The sequence below is a fragment of the Gracilinanus agilis genome, chromosome 3, assembly GCF_016433145.1.
Source record: "Gracilinanus agilis isolate LMUSP501 chromosome 3, AgileGrace, whole genome shotgun sequence".
Lineage (NCBI taxonomy): Eukaryota > Metazoa > Chordata > Mammalia > Didelphimorphia > Didelphidae > Gracilinanus > Gracilinanus agilis.
In genome coordinates this window covers 75,730,617-75,756,280 of record NC_058132.1, presented here as the reverse complement: position 1 = coordinate 75,756,280, position 25,664 = coordinate 75,730,617, and the positions used below count along the sequence as shown (strand labels likewise).

Here is a 25,664-nt window from a genome sequence, read left to right as displayed (position 1 = left end):
TCCTCTGATTCAATTCAAGTCAATCCAGTGCCTCTCTGTCACCTCTAGGATCAAATTGAAAATCCTCTGTTTGGCTCTTAAAGTCCTTCCTAGACTGGCCCATTCCTATCTTTCTATCTTTGTATGTCTTATTAATCCTCTCCATAAACTCTGCGACCCAGGCATGTTGGCCTCCTTGCTCTTCCTCACAGATAACACTCCTGATTCTGAGCTCTTTTACTGACTGTCCCTGGTTCCAGAAATACTCTCCCTTCTCATCTCCTCCTCATTTCCATGCCTTCCTTCAAGTCTCAGCCAAAGTCTCATCTTAGGCAAGAAGCCTTCCCTCTGTAGATTTTCACTAATTTATTTCGTATATAACTTGCTTGTATGTAGTTGTTTTCCTGTTGTCATTGCCTCCACCCCCATTAGATTGTAAGTCCCTTGAGAGCAGTAACACTCACTTGTTTTTTCTTTGTATTCCCAAAGCTCTATGTGGTGCCCAACACATAGTAGGGACTTAATAAATGCTTGACTCTATCCACATTATTCAACGCTTAGAATGTGCTGTCCCACTGAGCTCTGCTGGCTGAATAAATCCCAATTTAATTTCAAATGAATCCACAATTTAAAAGCATAGCTTTGGGAAGGGTTGGGGGAGGATTCACATGGTGCCTGCCTAACATGCTTAATAAAGATCCAGGCAGAGAAGTACCAGATCGGAGATCCTGGGCTCTGAGAAAGCACCCATGCCCATAGCTGGGGGCTAGAGGGGGTGGGCAGGCAAGCACACGCCAAGTATCTGCTGGGGCTAAGGTCAGGGATCTGGTGGCTGGAGCCAGCCTCTAGGGCTCTTTTCACCACATCCTCATCAGATCCAGGGCCAGGAATTGGTTCCAACTACAACTGAAAGGATTGTTGTTAGCCTTCAAACCATGTTAAACACCTGACTAGTTCTTGTGTAAAGATGGTCAGGGGGTCTTTTGATCCTGCCAGAATTACAGGCGTAGGGGATGTACTGGTTGGTGTGAATTAATGAATCTCCAGGCTTTGGTCTTCCATCTGTAAGTGTAGACAATGGATTCCCTTAGGCTATTCTAAAGGTTGAGCTTGACACTGTGACTGAGTCATGAGTCAGCACCCTGGATAGCTGCCAGATCCAGCTCACCTCAGCACCCCCCAGAGGGTGAAGGGAGGCAGGAGTCAAAATGAGAATGAAGGGACAATCAATCCAAATTCAATAAACATTTGCATTACTAAGCCAGGCAGTCTGCTCAGGGCTGGGAATGCTTTTGAGAGGAACAACCACCTACTCAAAAGAAAAGTCTCTTTTATTTCATCCTCCGGAGAATGGGTACTCACAGTCAGTCAGCAAGTCCAAAGAGTGGGAGCAGGCAGTCTTCTCGTGTCCTAGTCCCTGCCACAAAGATGGTCCTTCCCCTCATTCACCACTGGCTTGTTACTTGAGAATTACAATCGAAAGCTAGCTAATCTGAACATGCAATTTACAAAGCCAATTATCCTAATTATGCAAGTGGGCTTTAACCAATCAAAGCAAGGACTGTTTCAATCCTATCTATATGAAATGGAGCTTAGGTTGGGAACACAAAACTTAATTTGTTTTGATGGAAAGGCCCCCTGACTCCCACTTAGTGATTCTTTGAGAGGAGTCCAGCATCTTTATGTGCTTCGTTTCTTACACATTTAATAAAAAGATAGTCCCTGCCTTCAAGGAGCTAGTAATCTAGTGAGGAGGAGCCAGTACACCAAGGAGACAGGAAAGTGGAGGGTGAGGTGGGAGGTGGAGACCAGAGGATACCTGGTTGTGTGTTTTGTTCTGTGGATCTGAAACTAGGTAGCAGGTGCAGAGTGGAGGAAGCCAGTTTCTATCCTCTATAAAGGAAGGTATTGGGAGGAGTTTCATATTCCATTCCCCAGTCTTCCAATGAGAAGGGAGATAAGGCTGAGGGTGGTGGAGGCAGTAAAGGTTTCTTACTTCAGCTGAAGCATAATAGATTTTTTTCCAGCCCCTTATTTTAACTCTGTGTGTCTTTTTGTTTAGTGTGTGCCTTCTAAACACTATTGGATTCTAATTCACCTTCACAAGTTATGATTATCAATTCTTTATTTCCATCTACTCCATTTTATTGTTTATTTTTCTGTCACTCTCTCTTTTGCCTTTCTTCAAAAGTCTGTTTTGCTTCTGACCACTGCCTCTCTCAATCTGCTCTCTTGTATTATTCCTCGATCCCCTTCCCCTCTTATTTCCCTTTTGGGTAAAATAGATTTCTCTAACCGTGTGTGTGTGTGTGTGTGTGTGTGTGTGTGTGTGTGTGTGTGTGTGTGTATCATTCCTTCTTTAAGCCAATTACAATGAGAGTGAGATTCAAGCATTGCCTGCCACCTTCCCCATTTTCCCTTCCACTGTAAAAGCTCTTCCTTGCATGCCTCTCTTATGGGAGAAAATTTTTCCCCATTTCTATGTCTCCCTTCCTTCATTTCTCAGTGAATTTCTTTCTTACCTTTTCATTTTGTTTTAGTTTATCCCAATCAATTCAACTCATCCTCTGTCTATGTAGACTTCTTCTAACCATACTACTAATAATAAAATTCTTATGAATTATATATATATGTGTATATATGTATACATACATATATATCTTCCCATAGAGGAATATAAAGTTTAACTTTATTGAGTCCCTTATTGTTTCTCTTTCTTGCTTACTTTTGAGTTTTGTATTTGAAAGTCAAATTTTCAATTAATTTCTGGTCTTTTCTGCAGGAATACCTAAAATTCCTCTTTTTATCAAATATTCATTTACCCCCAGAAGGATTATATTCAGTTTTGCTTAGTAGATTATTCTTGGTTGTAATCATAGTTTCTTTGTCTTTTGGACTACCATATTCTGAGCCTTTCACTCCTTTACCATGAAAATCATAAATCTTGTATGATCATGAATGTATTTTAATTATTTATTCATGACTGCTTACAATATTTTCTCTTTGACTATAATATTTGACTATAATATTCCTGGGAGTTTTCATTTTGCAATCTTTCAGGAAGTGGTTGGTGGAGTCTTTTTCAATTTCTATTTTACTTTCTGGTTCTAGGATATCAGGACAGTTTTCCTTGATAAGTTTTTAAAAAATGATGTCTAAGCTCTTTTTTTAGCCCAATAATTAAATTCTCTCTTCAAGCAATTTTCCAGATCAGTTGTTTTTCCAGTGAGGTATTTCACATTTTTTCTGTTTGTGTTTTTTACCCCCATTTTTAGGGGACTTTGTTTCATTGTTTCTTGAGGCCTCATGGAATCATTAGCTTCCAGTTGCATAATTCTAATTTTTAAGAAATTGTTTTCTTCGGTGAGCTTTTTGCACTTCTTTTTTCATTTGACCAGTTCTACTTTTTAAATTCTTTTCTTCAGTGAAATATCATGCCCCTTTTACCATTAGTCCTCATTTCTTAAATATATAGGAAGTTGTAGCAGTTTTATAAATACAGTAGCCATTTGTCAATTAGTAAATGGTCAAAGGATATGTATAGGTAGTTTTCAGAAGAAATCAAAACTATATATAGTCATATAAAAATGCTCTAAATCACTACTGATTAGAGAAATGCAAATTACAACAACTCTGAAGTACCACCTCGTGGATTGGCTAACATGAAAGGAAAGGACAGTGACAAATATTGGAAGGGATATGGAAAAATTGGGACACTAATACACTGTTAGTGGAATTGTGAACTGGTTCAATCATTATGGAGAACAATTTGGAACTATGCCAAAAAGGCTATACGATGCCAGCAATATCACTACTAGGAACCTAAAAAGATCAAAGAAAAAGAAAAAGGGCCTATGTGTATAGAAATATGTATAGCATTTCTTTTTGTGGTCACAAAGAATTGGAAATTGAGGAGATGCCCATCAATTGGGCAATGGCTGAACAAGTTGTGGTATATCATTGTGATGGAGTACTATTTTATGCTCTCTAACTAATGGCAAGAGGAACAATATCAGAAAAACATCGGGAAACCTATACAAATTGATGCAAAGTGAAATAAACAGGACCAGGAGATCATTGTACACAGTAATAGCAATATCACAATGATCAACTGTGAAAGACTTAGCTACTCCAACCAGCACAATGATCTAAGACAACTCCAAAGGACTCATTAAGAAAAAATTAAATCTGCTTACAGAGCAAGACCTCTTAGTGCAAATTGAAGTATAATATTCTCACTTTCATTTTCTTTCTTTTTGTGATATAGTTAATATAGAAATGTATTTTGCTTCATTTCACATGTATAATATGCTGCCTTCTCAGTGGGCGGGGAAGGGGTGGAAGGGTGGGAGGGAGATAATTTGAAACTCAAAATTTTTTAAGAAGAATGTTTAAAATAAATAAATGATAATTTTTAGAAAAAGAATTGAAAGGGATCTCAGAAGGCATTCAGATAGGAAATTCCTTCCTGTGAAGTCATTCTTCTACGTGTTAGTTGAGTCATCCAGCTTCTTTTGAAATCCTCCAGTGATCTAGATGGTGGCAAACATCTTTGGTATTTGGTGGAACCATATATATCCTATTCATACCTGACTTGATATTAATGACTGAGAGGGGACATGATTTAGTGGAAAGAGCCCTGGCTATGGAGTCAGAGGATCTGAGTTCAAACTTGACCTGTGATATTTAGTATTTGTGTGACCTTGGACAGGTCCTTGACTTACTGGTCCTTAGTTTCTTCATTTCTAAAATAAGAGGGCTGGATTAGGTAGACTTTGAGGCTTCTTCCAATTCTGGAATTGTGATCTCAAGGTCACCAAACAAAGTTATCTCTATGGTTACCTCTTTTAACAATATTTCATCATTTTAATACACATCTGGGAGATACCTTGTTAGAGGGGAACCTTTAAGGGAGCATTTTATTCCACTAAACCAAATGCTTTTTTAAAAAATTTTCAGCTTATAATAAATATGGCATAATCTTGTATTCTGTACAGCCTTTCAGCCAATCATGTGACTAAAATGTTTTCTGCTATAGAATATCATTTACAATAGCCTCTCTATCCTTTCTCCACATCTTTACCTAAGGCTGCTTTTAACATGTATGCGATTATTCTCAGAAAAATTTGGTAGATGTGAGAAAGTGAGCATTTGGGTGGGTAATAATTGATATTGCTCAGTTGTCTTTGGGGAAGTAAAAATAAGGTCTGGAATTTTTTTCTAACTCTTTGATGTCCTCCTCTTTTTGAGTTTCCTTGAGAATTGATTCCCTCAAAATTGTGTTTGTCACTGTCATGGTGGCTCCCTTGAGCAGAATCCAAAATGAAGGACTTGAGGTAGAGGATGAGATTCTCTAGGTAGGTGCTCCTGTCTCGGATGTCTTTGTAATGAATGCTCTGAGGTTTGGAATGCTGTAGAGTCTTTAAGATTAGAATCATAGACATTCTTCTATTATTACATGAGCAATATGGAAATATGTATTGCGTGAAAGTACTGGTATAATTTATATCAGACTATTTACTGCTTTAGGGAGAGGGGAAGGAAGAAGGGAGGGAGGGAGAAATCCTGTATCCTAAAATGTCAGAAAGCAATTGTCAAAATTTGTTTCTACATGTAACTGAAAAAATGAATTAAAAAAAAAGACACTAAAAAGAGTCTAACTGGGAGCAGCTAGGTGTGAGTAGATTGAGAGCTAGGCCTAGAGACAGGAGGTCCTGGGTTCAAATCTGGTCTCAGATACTTCCTAGCTATGTGACTCTGAGCAAATCACTTAACCTCAACTGCCCAGCCCTTACCCTTCTTCTGTTTTGGAATCAATACATAGTATTGATTTTTAAGATGAAAGGTAAGGGTTTTTGTTTTTTGTTTTTAAGAAAAGTAAAAGGCCCCCAGAATATCAGCTAAACTTCCTTTTAGAAGACCTGAAGGAGGACATGGACAAGAGCCATAGAGGGTGAGAAGGTGTGGATGGATGAGGTGTGATTTGTGCTATTAATGCCACAGCCTACTGAACTACTACAGTGCTGAGGAGCTCATGATCTCCCAAGCCAACCCATTCTGCTTTGGGACAGCACTAATTGTTAGGAAGTTCTTCCTTCCACCATCTAGGTTCTCCTTGATTTTACAAATGTGGAAATGATAGCAACCCCATTTCCATTTCTTTAACACTTTACAGTTTACAAAGTGATTTCCTCACTATAAACATGTGAGAAGGGTAGTGCATAATGCTTATTATTCTCCCTTTGACTCAGAGATCCTCCTGGAAGGCAGAGATTCCCAAGGATATTAAAAACAAAAAAGGAGGGTTCTCTATATAATACAATAGCCACAGCATTATTTTTGGTAGTTGCAAAGAAATCAAAACAAGGTGGATGCCCATCAGTTGGGGAGTAAAGAAGTTGTGGTACAGGGATGCTATGGAATATCAATGCAAGAAGAAGAATTCAGAAAAGCATGAGATAATTGCTGTGAACTGACACAGAATGAAGTAAACAGAATGAGGAAAAGTGTATATACTGACTATAGAAAGAGTAAAGAAGTTGTGGTACAGGGATGCTATGGAATATCGATGCATGATTTTGCTGAACAGCATTTTTTCCTCTCTTTTTTGCTCTCTTACAAAGGATAGTATACTTGGTATGGGAGGAGGAAGAATATATGAGGAATGAAACTGAACACAGCATAATTATGAGCCAGGATCCAAGCTCGTGGAGAAAAGTTGAGGAAACATACACACATCCCTCCCTTCATCACTGAGGTGAGGGTTACGGGTGTTGAATATTGCATATGTTCTCAGACTAGGTTGATGTGTCCCATGATTTTGCTGAACAGCATTTTTCCTCTTTTTTTGCTCTCTTACAAAGGATAGTATACTTGGTATGGGAGGAGGAAGAATATATGAGAAAGTGATGGGAAAACAAAAGGGCAACACAAAATTTTAAATATGATCCTTATTAGACAAACTTGAACTCAGAGAGGAGAAAGAATGCTCTGAGCACTGGCTTTAATCTCAGTCGGTATCAGTGTGTGAATATTTGTTCACAATATCACACTGGGATATTTGTTAGGGGGAGGTGGAAGAGAGAGAGATGTATTAACTTCCACTTAAGGCCCTCTAATAACAAAACTAGGGAAGGGAAAGCTCTGAAAATATCTATTAATGTAAGGGACCCTCACAGATGGAGCCTCTAAAGCCAACAGATTCTCCTGGGCCCCTTGTGTGCCATGATTCCGTCCACTTCTCTCTTCTGCTCTTCTGTCCCTTGATAATGGGTCCATCATTCAAATTCACAACCCTTCTCTTTCTCTATCCCCTTCATTACAATATAGAATAGCATGCTTTTGATTCCTTTTTTTTTTTTTAATTTTAAACCCTTAACTTCTGTGTATTGACTTGTAGGTGGAAGAATGGTAAGGGTAGGCAATGGGGGTCAAGTGACTTGCCCAGGGTCACACAGCTGGGAAGTGTCTAAGGCCGGATTTGAACCTAGGACCTCCCGTCTCTAGGCCTGGTTCTCAATGCACTGAGCTATCCAGCTGCCCTTGATTCCTCTTTTGAATCATCTTTTGCCAGCTCTGCGAAGGATTAGGGTATGATAGGGAGAAGGTAGGACAGAAGGTTGTTAATCTAATTCTAGACCTTTCAGTTGAAAGAAACACAGCCACACTTACCTGTAAACTAATCCCATTAGCAGAACACTCAATAATGGCACATGGAGGGGGCAGCTGGCTGGGTCAGTAGATTGAGAGCCAGGCCTAGAGACGGGAGGTCCTGGGTTCAAATGTGGCCTCAGACACTTCCTTGCTGTATGACCCTGGGCAAGTCACTTAACCCCCATTGCCCAGCCCTTACCACTCTTCTGCCTTGGAACCAACAGACAGTATTGATTCTAGGATGGAAAGTAAGGGTTTAAAAAAATAACAATAATAATAATGACACAAAAAAGCATGTATTTCCTCCTCACTCCCCCACTGTGTACCTATCTTGATCTGGTTCCAGGTAATAAAGTTGCACACACTGCTGCAACTTGGGCAATCTGCTCTATCCAGAGTAAAGCCTGGTTCAATGAGCCCTGAGACTATTAGGGGCTGTGTGGTTTTATACTGATGGTATAAATGAAGTTCAAATGAAGTAGGGCCTTTAGCTTTCTATGTCAGCATTATTGGGGGAAATGTTACTTGAAGTTAACAAAATAATACATTTACTCCAAGAACACCCCCACCACCACCACCACTGGTTTCCTTTGTAGAATTGTGACCTATTTGTCATATGGAACTTTCATAAAGTAACCATTCATCATGTTTGGGAATGAATGAATCATCTAAAAAAAGTTGCCCCTTCTGTTACCACCTTTCACCCTGCCAAAACCACAATTGAACCTGGCTAGCCACAGCTCTTGGCCATCCTGGTCAGGAAGTAGAAACATAGGGTGGAAAATGGTGGTGTTCTGAGCCCTTCCTAAATGAGCACATTCCTTGACTGGCCATGAGAAAAATCTCATTTTTCAATCTCTTTGGGCCAGTCATTTTTCTAGACCAGAGATTTCTAGATAACGTTCTCAGCCAGCATCTGGAAGGCTGGCTGCTCCATCTGATGCCATTTTCAGAAATCTGATTGTTTCACCATCATCAAGAATGATCTCTCTCTCTCTCTCTTATAACTTTTCTGTCTATATAGAGCATGACTCCATGCATAGTCTGGGCTGTGTAATAAAGGTCAATCTACAGGAATCAAACTTTTAATTGGCAGACAAAAACCATCAGGCTAGGGTAAGTGGATCCCTAGGTACCTTTGCACACACCAGTTTTGTACAGTTCAGATGAGAAGAAACAGAGATTTGGGTTATTTCTTTGAGGACGCACTCACGGATTCATCAGTCATTCTGGTTATCTCTATACAGCTCCTTCCTCTCTGGGGGACGGGACCTCGTCCAAGGAGACTACCTCGAGGGATCTTTCTGCCAATGAGGATGTGCCATATGCAAAACCAGAAGACTGTCCATGACCAAGGCTGTCCTTGAAAGGAACCCGAGTCTCCAGGTCCACTAGCAGAGACTTTAGTAGGGTCATACCTTCCTCACTCACCTAAGGCTTCACATGAAAGATCTGGCCCAGGTAATTCGATTCTAAAACTAGATTTCACTGACCTCAGCATCCTTAGATTCAATCCGATGACTTTTGATTTTAGCCCCAGGTCTTATAACCTTCCCACTACTTTTTTTTTAAACCTTCACCTTCCATCTTAGAATCAATACTGTATATTGGTTCTGAGGGAGAAGAGCAGGAAGGGCTAGGCAAAGGGTGTTAAGTGGCATGTCCAGGATCACACAACTAGGAAGCATGGAGGCCAGATTGAACCCAGGACCTCCTGTCTCTAGGCCTGGATCTCAATCCACTAAGCTACCTAGCTGCTCCCCTTTCCACTATTTTTTTTAAAAGTTCATTTATTTATTTATTTATTTTGGAGTGGTTTTCCATGGTTATATGAATCATGTTTTTTCCCTCTCCTCCTCCCACCCCACCTCCCATAGCCAATGAGCAATTCCACTGCCTTTCCACTACTTTCTAAAACTTTCCCATAGTAGAAAGGGCATTAGATTGGAAGTCAGAAGAGAAAGGAAAGGAAAGGAAAGGAAAGGAAAGGAAAGGAAAGGAAAGGAAAGGAAAGGAAAGGAAAGGAAAGGAAAGGAAAGGAAAGGAAAGGAAAGGAAAGGAAAGGAAAGGAAAGGAAAGGAAAGGAAAGGAAAGGAAAGGAAAGGAAAGGAAAGGAAAGGAAAGGAAAGGAAAGGAAAGGAAAGGAAAGGAAAGGAAAGGAAAGGAAAGGAAAGGAAAGGAAAGGAAAGGAAAGGAAAGGAAAGGAAAGGAAAGGAAAGGAAAGGAAAGGAAAGGAAAGGAAAGGAAAGGAAAGGAAAGGAAAGGAAAGGAAAGGAAAGGAAAGGAAAGGAAAGGAAAGGAAAGGAAAGGAAAGGAAAGGAAAGGAAAGGAAAGGAAAGGAAAGGAAAGGAAAGGAAAGGAAAGGAAAGGAAAGGAAAGGAAAGGAAAGGAAAGGAAAGGAAAGGAAAGGAAAGGAAAGGAAAGGAAAGGAAAGGAAAGGAAAGGNGGAGGGAGGGAGGGAGGGAGGAAGGAAGGAAAAGAAAGAAAAGAAAAGAAAAAGAAAAAGGAGAGTATATAAAGAGATCATTAGAAGGACCCAAAAGAAAACTACTCTGTCCAAAACTAGGTGATATACAGCCTTTCTAAGACATTCAAATAAACTGAGGATTCCTTGGACTCAGATTGGTCCAGCATCCTTTCTCAGCAGGGAAATCCCAAGGTATGACATTTGGTTCTTCCGTGACCCCCAAAAGAATAATGTCCTTGGCCTCAGAGGACCATGATTTGGAATTTGTCCACTGAATATGACTTGAACCCTTTGGCCCACTCCACAATCCCAGGCTCATCTTAGTCAATCAGGAAGCCTTGATTTTAGGTGCTTTCATTTTACTGCCTAGTCACTGAAGCAGACTGGGCAGCTAGGTGGCACAGTGGATAGAACAAAGGGCTAGGAGTCAAGAAGACTTACCTTCATGAGTTCAAATCTAGCCTCAGACATTTACTAGCTGTGTGACCCTGGGCAAATCATGGAGCTCTGTTTGCCTCAGTTCCTCATCTGTAAAATAAGCTGGAGGAGGAAATGAGAAACCACTCCAGTACCTTTGCCCTGCCAAGAAAACTTCAAATGGGATCACAAAGAGTTAGACATAATTGAACAACACTGGCAAACTTCTTCCAATGAAAGAGAAAAAAATTTTAATTGGGTGTGGGTCAAGCCCTCTGGTATAGTGGATGGAAGGCTGGAATTCAAATCAGAAAAAACAGGGTTCAAATTATTAGTTTATTATTCCATCCTTAGTAGCTGTGTGATCCTAGGCTATGTTAACTCTGTGAACCTCAGTTTCTTCATCTAGAAAATGAGGTTAGGTCGGGTGGCCTTGATATTCCCTTTCAGCTATAAATCTCTGATCCTACAATCTCTAAGGTTCTTTCCAGACCCTACTATCTGATAATCCTAGGAGGGAGAGGCTGATAGGAATATTAACTCTAAGATCACACATAGGGAATCCCAAATTGAAAGGCCTAGAAAACAGAGGTCTTCACTTAGCATCCCATGAACTTGTGTTTTTTAAAAATATTTTGATAACTGCATTCCACTAGCATTGATTTCTTTGTTATCCTATTTATTTAATACATTTAAAAACCTCATTCTGAGTGGTCCAAAGGTCTCACCAGACTGCCAGAGAGCCACGATCCAGAAAGAGTTAAAAAGCTGTGCCCTAGTATATATATCCTTTTGGAGAAAACAAGGGGAGATAGAATTAAAGAAAAGTGGATTGAGTGGGGCAGCTAGGCAGCACAGGAGATAGAAAGCCAGGCCTGGAATTGGGAGGACCTGGGTTCAAATCTGACCTCAAACTCTTCCGAGCTGTGTTTGATCCTGGGCAAGTCACTTAACCCTCATTTGCCTAGCTCTTGCCCTTCTATCTTAGGGCTGCTCCTAGGACAAAAGGTGAGTTTTTTAAAAAGTGGATTGAATTGGGTGGTTTTTAAATGGACTATTGTCAGGCTTGGGTTAGGGGCTTAAATAAACTGTTTGCTACAGAAGGCTTAGGCAGCCTTGGTTTCCCCATTCCTGGTTCAGCCAGATTTAGGTGATGACCACAGCTCAGCCAATCAAGGCCAGTACAACAGATCCAGGAGGCAAAATGGAGCTATGAAAGGAGGCAGGCAGGCGGAGGATGGAAGAAGAAGACCTGATGCAGCAGTGCATAGAGTGTTGGTCCAGGTGTTCAGATTCAACCTCAGATCTTAGCTGTGTGGCCCTGGGCAAGTGACTAAACTTTTGTCTGCCTCAGCCTCCTCATCTGCAAAATAAAAGGCAATAATACTAGCACCCGTCCCTGAAAGATTATGATGAGGAGAAAATGAGTGCATCCTCCTAAAGTGTTTTGGAAACTTTAAAACAATCCAAAAATATTATCTATTATTATTATTATGAACTCTTCTCTTCTTTGGGGTCCCAGAAACCATTGCTGCTCTGTGCAATCTTCCCTTCAACTTTTCAGTAAGAAACGTTCCCCAAGGACACCCCTCTCCTCCCCCTGGGAAAGTAGCTTCGTGTTCTTAGAGTCCCCGAGGGGCCTGGGCTGGCATTTGTGGTGGCTGTTTGTCAGCAAGGGAGAGGAAAAGTGTGGGTGGAGAATCACCGGGGCAAAGCTGGGCTCTTCATTTTCTTCTCTACAAGGGGAAGGAGGAGAAATAATAGCAGGAGGGGATAACAAGGAGGCAAGTCCTGAGAGATCAGGGTAATGAAGCCAGAGGAGTGGGGGGAAGAGAGCCCCCAGATGCCCCTCCCCATCCTGGGGGACACCCAGACTCCCACGTCCCCTCTTTTTGGTCCCTGTAGACAAAGCAATGTAACTCGACTATACCATCTGGAGCTTTTAGGAGCTGCTATCACGGTCCCCTAGGGAAAGGGGGTGCGTGAGTGTGTAGGCAGAGGTTTGGGGGTGCTGATAGCTCAAGTCTGAAGTGAAATAGCAAAAAGAGCCTTGGGACTGGGAGGCCCTCTCCAACCATGACCTTGCCACTTGTGACCTTTTGGCAAGTCCCTTCCTCCCCCTCCTCAGATGTAAAGGAGGGAGCTGGGCTTGGCCGCCAAGGTCCTTCCCAGCTCTGGTCAAATTCTGCCATCTCTTCGAGTTCTCAGCTTCTGATTCCAGGTCCTTTAGGTCCAAAGTGAGGGAGGAGAGAACCAGGACCCTCCAAGCCCCCCAACAGGGGCAAGAACCCAGTGAGACCTACCCCATGCTTTTGGCGAACCAACAGTGGCCACGGCACCCATCCAGCACCCAGAATTCCCGTCCCCCAAAACCTTTCATAGGCCATAGCTGGAACCCACTTCTCCAATGCAGAGAGGAACCCACTTCTCCAATGCAGAGAGGAACCCACTTCTCCAATGTAGAGAGGAACCCACTTCTCCAATGTAGAGAGGAACCCACTTCTCCAATGCAGAGAGGAACCCACTTCTCCAGCATCCTACCACCCACCTCTGTTGAGCTCTGGGTTCCTCTGCTGGTGCTCAGATCCAGAGAAGGGAGTCGAGGAAAGGGGCACCGAGTCACTTCTGCCCCTTGCTCCAGGGCCCAGGCCCACTGCCCACCTCAGGCCTTCCTGCCCCAGGCAAGCCCCAGGGGATCTGGCCCGAGGCCAAGGCACCTCCTGGGGGACAGGGTGGGATGCTATGTTCATCTTCATTTATTTTATTTTGCTTATGTTAAGTGCCGGCCTGGGCCAGGCTGTGGGGGAACGGGTAGAATTTGAGTCAGAAAAGGAAATGGGAGCTTGTCTGAGGGTGAGAGGGGGTAAGACAAAGACAGCCAAGTTCCAAAGGTTAGAGTGGACGGTAGTGTGTCTGTGGGGAGGTGTGAGACAGACAGATAGATAGACAGACAGACAGAATTAGATAGGGTCACAGATAGCCAGTGTGGGAAAGCACGAGGCATCGTCCTGAGTTCAACTCCCTTTTATGTCAGTGCTACTTGGGTGACTTCCAGCGATCATGTTGGGGTGGCCTTCATTTCTTTGGGGCCTCACATCATCCTCCACAAGCCCAGCTGGAATGACACTGGACTGAGGAGGGGACCCATGCATCCACACACCCAGCTGGAATGGGCACAGAGGCCTAGATTCAAATCCTGCCTCGGACTCTTACTAATGCTGAGACTCCGGGCATGTCCCTTCGCCCTCCGGGCCCGATTTCTCCTCCATAAAATGAGGGAGTTGGCCTTGAAAACATCCGAGGTCCCCCCCACCCCTGCTCTAAATTGGAGGTTATAAGTGTGACCCCCCAGAGCCTGGAGGAAAGGAAGGCTAGACTCTAGAGATGGAGGGAGCCTCCTGACTCATCTCTGGAGTGGAATCTTCAGGTGTGACCTCAGCACGGGCACCTCGAACTCTCACCCATTGGCCTTGGGTCCCCATCTCTCATCTCTCCCTCGCAGGGACAGAATTCTGTGTGTACACCATTAAATGCCTCGAAAATGAATGCACTGGTTTCCAGGAGACCCAGGAGGAAGCTCGAGGAGGCCGTGGTGGGCTGGGGTGGAGGATGTGTTAAGTGGAGCATCCAGGACGCCCGGGGGCTAACGTCAGGCACTCTGGCCCTTCGCCTCTAGCTCCAGCTGGCCCATGTCATGGTCATGGCAGATGAGGGGCCTCAAAGGCCTGGAAGGTCACTTGGCAGCCAAATCCACAGAGCGAACTTTATTCCCAACAAAGATCCCCCCCCCCCAGCCCCGGGTGGGACAGACAGACGCACGGACAGGCTTGGGGGCAGGAGACATGGTGGCCTGGGGCTATGGGCTCTGAAAAATGAGGAGGGGGCCCCCTGATTCTGCCTCCTCCCCGGGCCAGAAGCAGGTCTCTGGAGTCCAGCCCACCCCTCTCATCTCCAGGGTCTCCACCTTGTCTGGAGCCAGAGTCCGGCTGTGTCTCCCTCCAAGGGCCAAGACCGCACACGAGAAGAGAAAAGGGGGTCCCTGGCTCCTTGGTTTTTTTTTTTCCAAATTGGAGTGTGAAAATAGAGATATATATATATATTTATAGATGCCTGGGCGGCAGCTGGCCCAGGCTCACACCTCCGTCTGGAAGTCACCGTCAGAAGCATCCAGGCCCAGGCCTGCTGACTCCCAGCGAGGTGTCCGGTGCAGGGCCATCCGCTCACGGGGTTTGGGGGGCAGCGAGCCCAGCGTCATTGCCTTAAAGGTGCTCCAGCTCTGATGTCGCTGCTGCTGCTGCTGCTGTTGCTGCTGCTGCTGCTGCTGCGAGGAGGGCCTCTCTCCTGGGCTTACCTTCTCCTAGATAGGGTGGATGAGAGAAAAAAAAGGAAACAGGCATTTATTAAGCCTCTACTATGGGCCAGGCACTGTGCTAAATAAACACTACGCAAATATTATCTCGTTTCATCCTTACAACTATGGGATGTAGGTGCTATTGTTGTTGACATGTTACATTTGAGGAAACTGAGGCAGACAGTTAAGTGACTTGTCTAGGGTCACACAGCTAGCAAGTGTCTGAGGCTACATTTGAATTCAGATCTTCCAGAATCCAGGCCTAACACTATCCACTGCACCACCTCACCACTGATGGGGGAGTCAGATGGGAACTCTGAGCGAGACCAGAAGGGCCACACAGGTCACACTCTTCCTCCCTTTATCCTTCCTCCTTCATGGAATATTCTTCCCCAAAAGCCTTCCTCAAAAATGATCTCTGCTAGGTAAAAGCAAAACAAAATCAAAAAGCTGCTTCAACTAACTAGCTTTTACCCCCTGCCCACTCCAAGTCACACTGAGCTCTGCCTCTCTCTTCTCCCAGTGACTCTTAGTTCTTAGTCTAGGGTTCAGAATAAAGAACATCTGAGTTGGGAAGAACTTTAGAACATGGATTATCAAAGCTGGGAGGAACCCAGAATGCCAGAGCTGAGAAAGGCCTTAGAACTTAAAGCAAAAGAGGCCTTAGAATATACAACACAGAACTAGGAGGGATCTTAGTCACAGCTAAAAGGGACTTTAGAACATAGAGTGAATGACAGAGCTTGGAAGGGTCTTAGAACATGGAATGTCAGAGCTGGAATAGAACCTTGGAGGCCTGAATATCAAAAAAAGGAATAAGGCTTTGGAACACAGAATGTTGGAGGTAGAAGGGACCTTAGAAATGGAATATCAGAGCTGGAATGAGGCCTTAGAACATGGAATGTTATAGCTAGGAGGACCCTTAGAACATGGAATGTCAGAGCTGGAATGGAGCCTTAGAGCACTGAATATCAAAAAAGGAATGAGGTCTTAGAACTGTCAGAGCTAGAAGGGGCCTTAAATCATGGAATATGAGAACTAGGAGGGACCTTAGAACATGGAATGTCAGAGCTGGGATGGGGCCTTAAAGGATGGAATGTCAGAGCTGGGAGAGCCCTTAAAGATCTAATCCAAATCTCTTATTTTACAGATAAAGAAGAGAGATGCAGAAGGTTAGGGTCAGGTTTTAGGATGGGATTTGGGTGGGGGAATGTCACATAGATTTAAAAAAAAAATAGAAGCATAAAATGAACTCGGGGCCTCTGACTCCAAAGGCAGCAATGGGTGAGAGAGATTTTAGAACATAGAATGTCAGAGCTGGAGTCCAGGCTTGGGGTGAATCTAGATCCCAGATGTTCTTCTACTTAGTAACTATGATCTTAGGCAGGTCCCAACTTACCAGCTGTTCTCTCATCTACAAAATGAGCTTGAGCCAGAAGGGACCTTAGAAGTCACCAAGTCAGACCCCTCCCCTCCCTTGTTTTACAGAACAAGGAACTGAGGCACAAAGATTAAGTGACCCACCAAGGTCATGCAGATAGTAAGGTGGCTCCAGGTTCTACACTCTGCCCACATGAGGCAGCTGAATTACGTCTAGGCAGGTCCTGATTAGCAAGAATAATGAATCCCATGAAAGGGTCACATTATTCAAATTTGTGCTGCATCTTCCCATTGGGCTGGAACCAATGACCATAGTTTTCACACAGTGATAACCTCGAATAGAGAAGATTCGAATGCATTCACAGGGTTCCCCATTTACACTCATTGGGGTCTCTAAGGCCACATCAAGGTGGGAATCTGATGCCATCTTGTCCCACCACCTCCTTTAAACATCCCCTCAGGAGGTCAAGAGCGAGTAAGAAACCCACACTGCTGCTCTGATACTGCCAGAACTGCTCCAGATTTATCGGCCTCCCAGGCTGGTTTGGGAACTCCCCAGGGTAAGGGAAGCTGAGGGCACTTGGCCTGGACAGCAGGTTTGCCGGGACTCAAGTAAGGGGACCGGCTTTCCTTCTCCTCCAAACCCGGGCCATCCTAAGCATCCGCCGTGTCTCCTTGCCCCCAGGAAATCCAGTTCTCATAGATTTTGAGGAGGGAAAAAATGGGCATATGACATATTTGCTACCACCCCCCCAAATGCAGCCTCCCAGTCTACCCCCCCAAGGCCCCATCCCCTTTGGTCTATGTAAGACCCCTGAAGGCCCAGGGCAGCAAGATCCTGGACCTTTCTGGGTGCTCCAGGAGGGAGCACTGTAGTCTCCAATTAGAGAAGGGGAGCCCAGGACCCCATTCCAGATGCCATCATTGACCTTAACCCCTCCCAGACCAGTACTGCCCACCCTGGTCCCAGGACAATTACTTACACTGGAAATGGTGCGATCAGCCCCGCCGGATGACACACTCCATCGCTTTTCTCTCTGCAGAGAGTAGGGAGGGAATGTCAAATCAGAGCCTCCATCCACCCACTTCCCTGTCCCCATGGAAGGCCAAGCTGTGTCACCCAGTGCCACATCATGGGGGACCAGGAAAGATGCAGTGGGTTGCCAAGGCAAGCCAAAGCATCATGATGCTTAGAAAGAGGGAGATCGGGGGCAGCTGGGTAGCTCAGTGGATTGAGAGTCAGGCCTAGAGACAGGAGGTCCTGGGTTCAAACCCGGCCTCAGACACTTCCCAGCTGTGTGACCCTGGGCAAGTCACTTGACCCCCATTGCCCACCCTTACCACTCTTCCACCTAGGAGCCAATACACCGAAGTACAAGGGTTTAAAAAGAAAGAAAGAAAGAAAGAAAGAAAGAAAGAAAGAAAGAAAGAAAGAAAGAAAGAAAGAAAGAAAGAAAGAAAGAAAGAAAGAAAGAAAGAAAGAAAGAGGGAGATCAGAGAAAACGAAGGTCCAGGAGAGGTGAAGAGATCTGTCCTGATCTGAATTTGAACTCAGGTCCCAGAGCCAGTACTATTGCACCATACCTGTGATAGCCCGAGTTTCGAGTTTCTATAGTGCTTTGACATTATCTGGCTTCCTCTCACCTTGCCTGAGGTCGGACCCCGGTAGCGATCAAAGGTGTGAAACTTCTGATTTAGCTCATGGTAGAGCTCTGAATGGCGCTTCCGAGTGTGCATTACCTTCTGGGGGAGAGGGGGAGACTCAGGGAGAAATGTTCCTCCCCCCTGCCATCCCCTGCTCCCTTAGCCCTCTAAGCACCAGCCCCAAAGCCGCCTTTCTTCTCCTTCCTCCCTAAGTAGCTTCAGGAGCAATGCCTTGGATTGGCCCCCCAAAACCCCCGCCTTCATCATCCCTGCCCGCCTCGCTCCGACCCTCAGTCAGCTCCATATCTACGTAGGTCCGGATGTGGCCCTGAAGCCGCCTCCTCCGGCAGTGGCTTACATGACGAGGGGTCCCCTGTCCACCACTTCCTGGAAGAGCCCTATTTCCCTCCCACCAAAGAGAGGTCTTCAATGGAATGGCGATTTGGGGGTGTCCACGTTCTAAACAGTGTCCTAATTCCTTTCTCCTCAGGATTGGGGCAGAGGGCAAACGAGGGGACCAAGCTACAAAGCATAAGGGAGGCCCCCAGCACCCCATTTAGCACAGCCCCATCCCCTCAGCAGCTCTTACCTCAAAATCCAGGTCTGAATAGCGTAACTTTTTCCGCTGGGGTTGAGCAGGGAGGGGATTGGGAGGAAAGGACGGAGAAAAACACTGCTTTATTATGTGTCTGGGAGGGAAGAGGTCAGGGACTTCCCTGGGGTGAGAACAGGTCTCAGGGAGCCAAGGGTACCCTCTGCCCGCTTGGCTGCACTATGTAGGAGCCATGGGGACGGGATTCTGGGGGCCAGGGGGATGCCTCCAGCTGGCACAAGGCATCCCCTATGGGGCAGAGTACCGGCTGGTCCAAACTTGTGGAAGACCCCAGGAGAGCAATGGAACCAAATGGGTGATGGGGGCAGGGACCGCAAGGGGATCGTGGTCATGCCTAATTCGGGCCCAACTCGCCGCCAGGTCTACAGCCCAAACGATGCCCCCCAGCTCACCACACGCAGGACATGCACGTGCACACAAAAGGACATACGGCGAGAGCCGGGGGTACGCACACACGGATGGAGAGATGGAGAGATGGCGAGAAGCACACGCGCCCACAGAGACCAGCCCGCAGGAGCTCCCCAACTCCTCCCTTCGCCTCATCCCAGGCTTGTTCCTACATCCCATTTCTGCTCCTTCTCTCTAAGCCTCGGAGGAAGAGCTGCCCCCACTCTGGGCCAAGGCCAGACCCAGTGATCATTCCCAAAACCTACATCCCTCTCTCCCACACCGGCCATCTCTCCTTCTCCCTGCTCTGAAAACACTCAAGTACGCTTCCCCTGTCTTTTGGAGGCAACAGCGGATATAAGATCCCTGTAGGTATCTTCTCTTTAGTGTTTCTCCAGTGTTTAGCATACAGGAGGTGCTCAATAAATGCCTCTTAGGATCCCTGATTCCCTTTTAGACTCCCTCCAAGTGTCACCTCCTCAAGAAGGTCTTTCCTGTTCTCCCCACCACCACCCCTTTTAGCTTTGTTGTTCAGTCGTTTCAGTCATGTTCAACTCTTCAAAGACCATTTGGAGGGGGCAGCTGGGTAGCTCAGTGGATTGAGAGCCAGGCCTAGAGATGGGAGGTCCTAGGTTCAAATCTGACCTCAGACACTTCCCAGCTGTGTGACCCTGGGCAAGTCATTTGACCCCCATTGCCTACCCTTACCACTCTTCTGCTTTGGAGCCAATACACAGTATTGACTCCAAGACAGAAGGTAAGGGTTTAAAAAAAAAAACATTTGGAGTCTTCTTGGCAGGGATACTAGAGTGGTTCACCATTTCCTTCTCCAGCTCATTTTACGGATCAGGAGACTGAGGCAAACATCATTAAGTGACTTGCCCAGGGTCACACAGCTAGTAAGTGTCTGAAGCCAGCTTTGAACTCAAAGACCAGTCTTCCTGATTCTGGGTCCAGTGCTCTATCCATTGCACCACCTAGCTGCCCTAACCTTCTAGCTACTGTGAATTTATCTTGTGACTATGCTGAGAAGATGTCAATGCACACAAAGGATGGAAGGTAAGGGATTATAGGGATTCTCTCTGAGGGTTAGGCCATGATGGCAGACCTCCACCCCCATTCTCTCTTGGACTTGCTCCTCTTCCCAACTGGAACCACATCTGTTGATGGCACTAATGAATTTTTCTTAAAACGCTACCAGCCGCCAAGCCGCTGTCATCTTTTTTACTTCCAAACATCACTCTTCTTGTCCAGCTCCTCTCCATTCTCAAAGCCCCCCACCCAAATCTAGCTAGCTGGATGGTCCCAAGGGCAGGGACTATTTTTGTTTTTTGCTTTGTATCTCTATGCTTTAATATGCTGCCTGGTACGTAGAGAGCCCTCCAGAGATGCTTGTTGATTCACTGACTGTGGGGTGGGATTGGATTAGTGAGTGTGACAAAAAGAATAACAGATCTGAGATCAGAGGACCTGAGTTTGAAGGTTTGAAGATCATGCACACTATTTCCTACCTATGGGAGCTTTGGCACATCCCTTCCCTGGCTCTTGGCTAGATGAGGAGGTGCCAAGTGGAAGGGGTTAGATTAGAAATCTCTAAGATTTCTTCTAACTCTGAATCTTACAATCCTAGAAAAACCTTCACCAGTTTCTGCCATGAACCTTGAGGTCCCAAGCACACCCTCTGGCTCTGTCTCCATTCTTTCTGTCTCTCTCCCTTCCCTATCCCTTAGCCTCAAAGTTTTGAGAACCATTGGCTCATCCGACTGGGCTGGGCCTAAACCATCCATTCTCACTGCTTCTAGGTCCTAAAGACACTGAATCTCCGAATCTGAAGGAACCGCAGGAATCAGCTAGCCCAGTGCCCTCGTTTTACAGAAGAGAAATTGAGGCTAAGAAAGAGGAAGAGATGTGCCCAAGGTCACACAGCAAGTTAGTGCACTTCTAGGAAGAGAGTCCAGGCTTCCTGGTTCCCAGTTCAGTGGATCCTGCACACTGTCTGACCTCCCTACTTGCTCTTTATTTTTCCAATCTGGCTCTGTTCTACTCTTCCTAGTTGGGATGAAAATCTTTCCAAGTCATTGGTGACTTCCTGGTTACCAAGTCAAGTGGTCTTTACTTCATCTTTCCTCTCCTGTCCCACGCCATCTAACTACCTCTTCCTTCTTGATATTCTTACCTTGGTTTGTATGATCCCATTCTTCTCCCAACTACAGACCCTTTCCCCTGCTCTAGGGGAACTCAATGATCCATCTTCATTCTCTTACCTCTCACCTCCTGTATGGGGGTCCCCAACAACTCTGCCCTGGATCCTTTATCTCTTTCCCTTCTTTCTCTACTCTCTCCCTTGGCAATTTCAGCCCATCTCATGGCTTTAACTATCACTATAAGAGAATCCCAAATTCCCAGGCCCAACTTCCCCATGGAATCTCAGTGGACATTCCAACCCAGTGACATCTAGACCAAAAGACTCTCTTGAACTTGCTCCTCTTCTCAACTGGAACCACATCTATTGATGATGGCATGAATCAACCTTAATGTGAACTCTGAATTTTCCTTAAAACTCTACCAGCCACCAAGTCCCTATCATCTTTTTTTCCTTCCAAACATCACTCTTCTTGTCCAGCTCCTCTCCATTCTCAAAGCCCCCCACCCAAATCTAGACCTTCATCACGGCATGCTTAGCCCATCCAAACAGCTTCCTTCAATGTCTCCTCTAATTCAGCCTAAGATCTGCCTTTCGTCATCCCTCCCAGACTCCAACTTTCTTTATGGACTGCTTTAGGAGAAGTCTGGATATAGGAAAAGCAGGAGGGACCAAAAAATTAGCCCAATAATATCCAGAACTAAAGAAGAACGGTGAGCAAGTTCATGCCCCAGGAGCCTGTGGAACCAATCCCCTGAGTTTCAGAAGAAATCAAGCTTTGAGCACAGAGAGTGTCTCAGGTTTAGGGGTGATAACCAAACAAGCCAGGAAGCTCAAGGATACCTTCATCTAAATTGGGGTGCTAAGTCAGGGCTAGCAGAGATCTCTTCCCTTAAACTTGTTTCTCCATGTCTTAAATTTCTGTCGGTGGCCCCGCCACTTATGCCGTCAAAGCCCGGGGTTATCTTGGACTCTTTCCTCTCCCTCGCCTCCTCCCTGCCCTGTGGTTCCCACCTCAGCATTATCTGTAGCACCCATCACCTCATCTCTACTCCCACTCCAGGATAACAGAGGCCCTCATTTACCACGTTCCTGGACCACTTGACAGTCTCTCAAAAAATCTTCCCACCTCCATCCTCTTCCCCCCTCCAATCCATCTGTTGCACTCGGTTGGAATAATCTCTATGCACAACTCTCCTGGCTACATCACTTTTCAGCTCAGACATCTTCTCCGGCTCCTCCCTGTCCAAAGGGCAAAGTTCAGACCCCCCCTAACTGGCCTTCGGGGCTTTCGCCGAGTTAATGCCATTCTTGCTTCCTCTCTTGCCTTCTCTTCTCTTTCTCCCACATGTTCTATGTTCCAGACAAACTGAATTCTTCCCTTTCCCTTCAACATATGTTCTCATGACTGTACTTTGGCTCACATGGGTCCCTAAGCCTTAAATGCTGCCTGTTCCCCTCTTGCCTTTTGAATCCCCCCGTCTTCTTAAAGCCCAATCCAAATGCCACCTACTCCAGGAAGCCTTGCCTGATTTCCCTCATCCCTCCACCACCACGTCCCCCCATGACTGACACGAACTTTCTCAGCTTGATTCTGCTCTGTTGTCTGCCACCCCCTCCCCACGGCCTGCCATTTTATCTGGGTATGAGTTCCATGGGCAGGGCCTGGGTCACCCCTAACTTCTGTATTTCCCCCAGCCCAGAGCACAGTTCTCTGCCTCCGAGAGAGGGTGAATAAGTTAGACGGAAGGATCTCGGGGAGGCTAGAACTCCTGGGGTAAACAAGGAAAGATTCTCGCCCCAAAGCCAGCTCCTGAGCTTAGCAGGTCTCCCCAATGACAGAGGCAGGCAGGGCCCAGCTGGACACACGGGACTGGGGGTGCTCCTGCCCTCTCCCTCTCCAACAGCCTCCTCACCTCCAGAGAGCCCAGCTTCATGGTGGAGCCGGGCACCGTTCGGGGCATGGTGCGACTGCGTTCGCCTGGCTCAGGGGTGGGGCCCTGGCGAGCACCAGATGGAGCCGGGGGCGGGGGCTGGAAGGGCACCCCATAGGGGTTCTGCAGAGTTCCATAGGCTGGGCCAAGGCCCAGGCCCACATGGTCCACGGACAGGAAGCTGGGGTAGCCCTCCGTCTGGGTCAGCCCCTTCCCCCCACGACGAGGGGTGCCCTCGGGCCTCGCCCGCTTGGCCTCCTCCCGGCCGCTGGGCTGGAGGCTCAGAGTCCTCCGGGGCAGCACTGTGTACTCTCCCTCGGACCCGGGGTCCCCGGACCGCAGCCAGGTGTAGTCCAGCTGCCGGAGGCTGCTCTCCCCACACATGTACACGGGGTTGGTGTCATGCGGGTGGGGAGGCTCGCCTACTCCCGGGGAGGGCACCGGCATCGGCACCAAGATGTTGCCCGGCAGCGGGGAGAAGTTCAGCCCGCTCTCTGTGCCCATGAGGCAAGGCTTGGCGTCCTCATCCTCATCCAGGGACAGGCGGGACAGCGTGGCCGTGATGGTGGAGGGGTTGCAGGTGTTGACTTCCTTGAACAGAACTGGGGAAGGGGCAAACGGGGCAGACGTGAGGAAGCCCAGAGGGCACCGTGCCCACCTCCACCCTCCTCCCAAAGGGCACTCCCGGGAGGCGGGGACCAGGCGCCCCAGATGGACTCACGCCCACTGGGGGAGGCCTGGCTCATCGGCTTCACTTTAAAGGGAGGAATGAGTGTTGCCTGACCCGCTGGCCTTGGGCCCCCTACTGGATCATGTCCTCAGACATGGAAGGGGCCTCACACACCATCTCGTCTAACCCTTCATTTGGCAGAGGCCCAGGGAGGAGAAATGACTTGTCCAAAGTCACAGAGCAATTCAGCAACAAAGCCGAGACTCAGCTTAAATGCCTTCTGATAAGATGGTACTAAATCTATCAAATGCTCACATTGTCCCCCGAGCTTCGCGCCCTCCCCTACATACACACTCTTCCCTTTGCCTTTGCCCACCCCCACATATTACAGATACTCCCCCCGCCCAAGGCCGGCCCCCTCCTCTCTTCCTGGGCAGTGCTGGTCCCTCAAAGGCTCCTGGGCAGAAGAGCCAAAGTCACCATGAGACGCCCCAGCCCCAGAAAGAGGACCCTTCCATGACCCTTCCAAATCCTTAGCAAAGACTCCCCCTTTCCCAGCCGTGCTCCCTCCCTCCTCCTCCTCTCCCCTCCCCATCTGGGCTCTCACCTCTCCAAGGGGGCCATGCCTCACCTGTCTGACACGCCAAGTCCACATCCTTTTCAAAATCTGTCTATAGGCAGAGATGGAGAGGGGGGAGGATAAAAGGGGCAATGGAAGGAAGAGGCTCTCCTCTTCTTTCCCTAGAACACCCCTTCTTCCATTCCCCAAAGCTCAATGGGAGGAAGCTAAGAACAGAACATCGGGGCTGGAGGGGAACCTTAAAATAGAGGGACTCGAGCTGGAGGCACTCAGAGATCTGGTCTAACCCCTTCTTTTTGCAGAGAGGGAGACTGAGGCCCTTTACAGAGGAGGCATGTCTTACCTACTTTCACGGTGAATTAATGGTAAAGGCAAGACAAGACTGCAGATCTCCTGACTCTCTGTAAGGGGCTGAACTCCATCCCTCCTCCCTCCGTGATGCTACTCTCATGTCCTAGTTGGGCCCTTTCTCCTGTCTTTTCCCAAAACCTCAGAAGTTAAAGAGCTGGCTCTGTCTGTCTACCCAGCCCTCAGGCCTCCCCAAGGTTACCCTTCACCAGGCATGATGTAAGGACAAGTGGAGATGGTGGAGAGAGACCTGCAAAGTGGGGTTGGACCCAGCCACCCTCCCAAGGGTGCCCACATGCCCTGCCCAAATCACTCACCATGACCTGGATCTGCCCATTCTTACAGGACCCGGGTGAGTTCTCATTCTCCTGGCTCTTGCAAACCCCAATCTGGCATTTCACCACATCTTGGACCTAGGCCAGGCCAGAGGCACTCACTGAGTATGGCTCTCCTGGACCCAGCAGAAAAGCCACAGGGACCCCAATAGGCTCCTAGACCATACCTGGCCAATGGGTCCTAGGCCCGGGCACACTCCACCCACCGAGGTCCTCCCTCAGAAGAATGGGACTACCTAGGCATTCTGGTCCAACTCAGGCCTTCCTTCCTCCCTGAGAGAGCTACTCCCCATCCCAGATCCTTTCTGCCCTGTAGCCTGACTCCCTCGTCCCCACTTCTTCATACTCCCCTGGGCCTGGCTCTCCTACACTGTGATCCTCCAGACATCTGAAGAGACAGAGACAGAGGAGAAATGGCACAGAGTAGGAAAAGATGAGAGACTTGTGGATAGAGGGAGATGCCAGAGATGCATGAGGAGAGGTGAGACAAGGACTGGAGAAAGATGGCGGTCTGAGGGACAGGAGATCCCCAGAAGCTAGGTGAGTATGGGAGAGGTGGGATGGCAGAGACAGACACCAAGACGGGGAGAGACAGAAGGCGAGGGAGACAAAGAGGAAGAGAGGGGGGAATGGGGGGGAGGGAGAAGAAGGGAGAGACAGAAAGAAGATGAAGGAGACAGAGAGGAAGGGAGGGAGGGAGGGGGAGAGAGAGAGAGAGAGAGAGAGAGAGAGAGAGAGAGAGAGAGAGAGAGAGAGGAAGGAT

At 46.9% G+C, this 25,664-nt stretch overlaps 1 protein-coding gene across 1 annotated transcript in view; it reads right to left on the bottom strand.

The window, feature by feature from the left end:
- Positions 1 to 14,278: 14,278 nt before the first annotated feature.
- The window catches only part of ADGRB2 (adhesion G protein-coupled receptor B2), a 55,496-nt gene continuing 44,110 nt past the window's right edge, over positions 14,279 to 25,664 (bottom strand). Inside the window, 7 exon segments of the mRNA XM_044668772.1 lie at positions 14,279 to 14,873; positions 17,231 to 17,284; positions 17,892 to 17,990; positions 18,481 to 18,516; positions 22,951 to 23,570; positions 24,270 to 24,309; positions 24,884 to 24,979. Coding sequence (XP_044524707.1) covers positions 14,649 to 14,873; positions 17,231 to 17,284; positions 17,892 to 17,990; positions 18,481 to 18,516; positions 22,951 to 23,570; positions 24,270 to 24,309; positions 24,884 to 24,979 — 1,170 coding nt within the window. The 3' untranslated portion in view covers positions 14,279 to 14,648.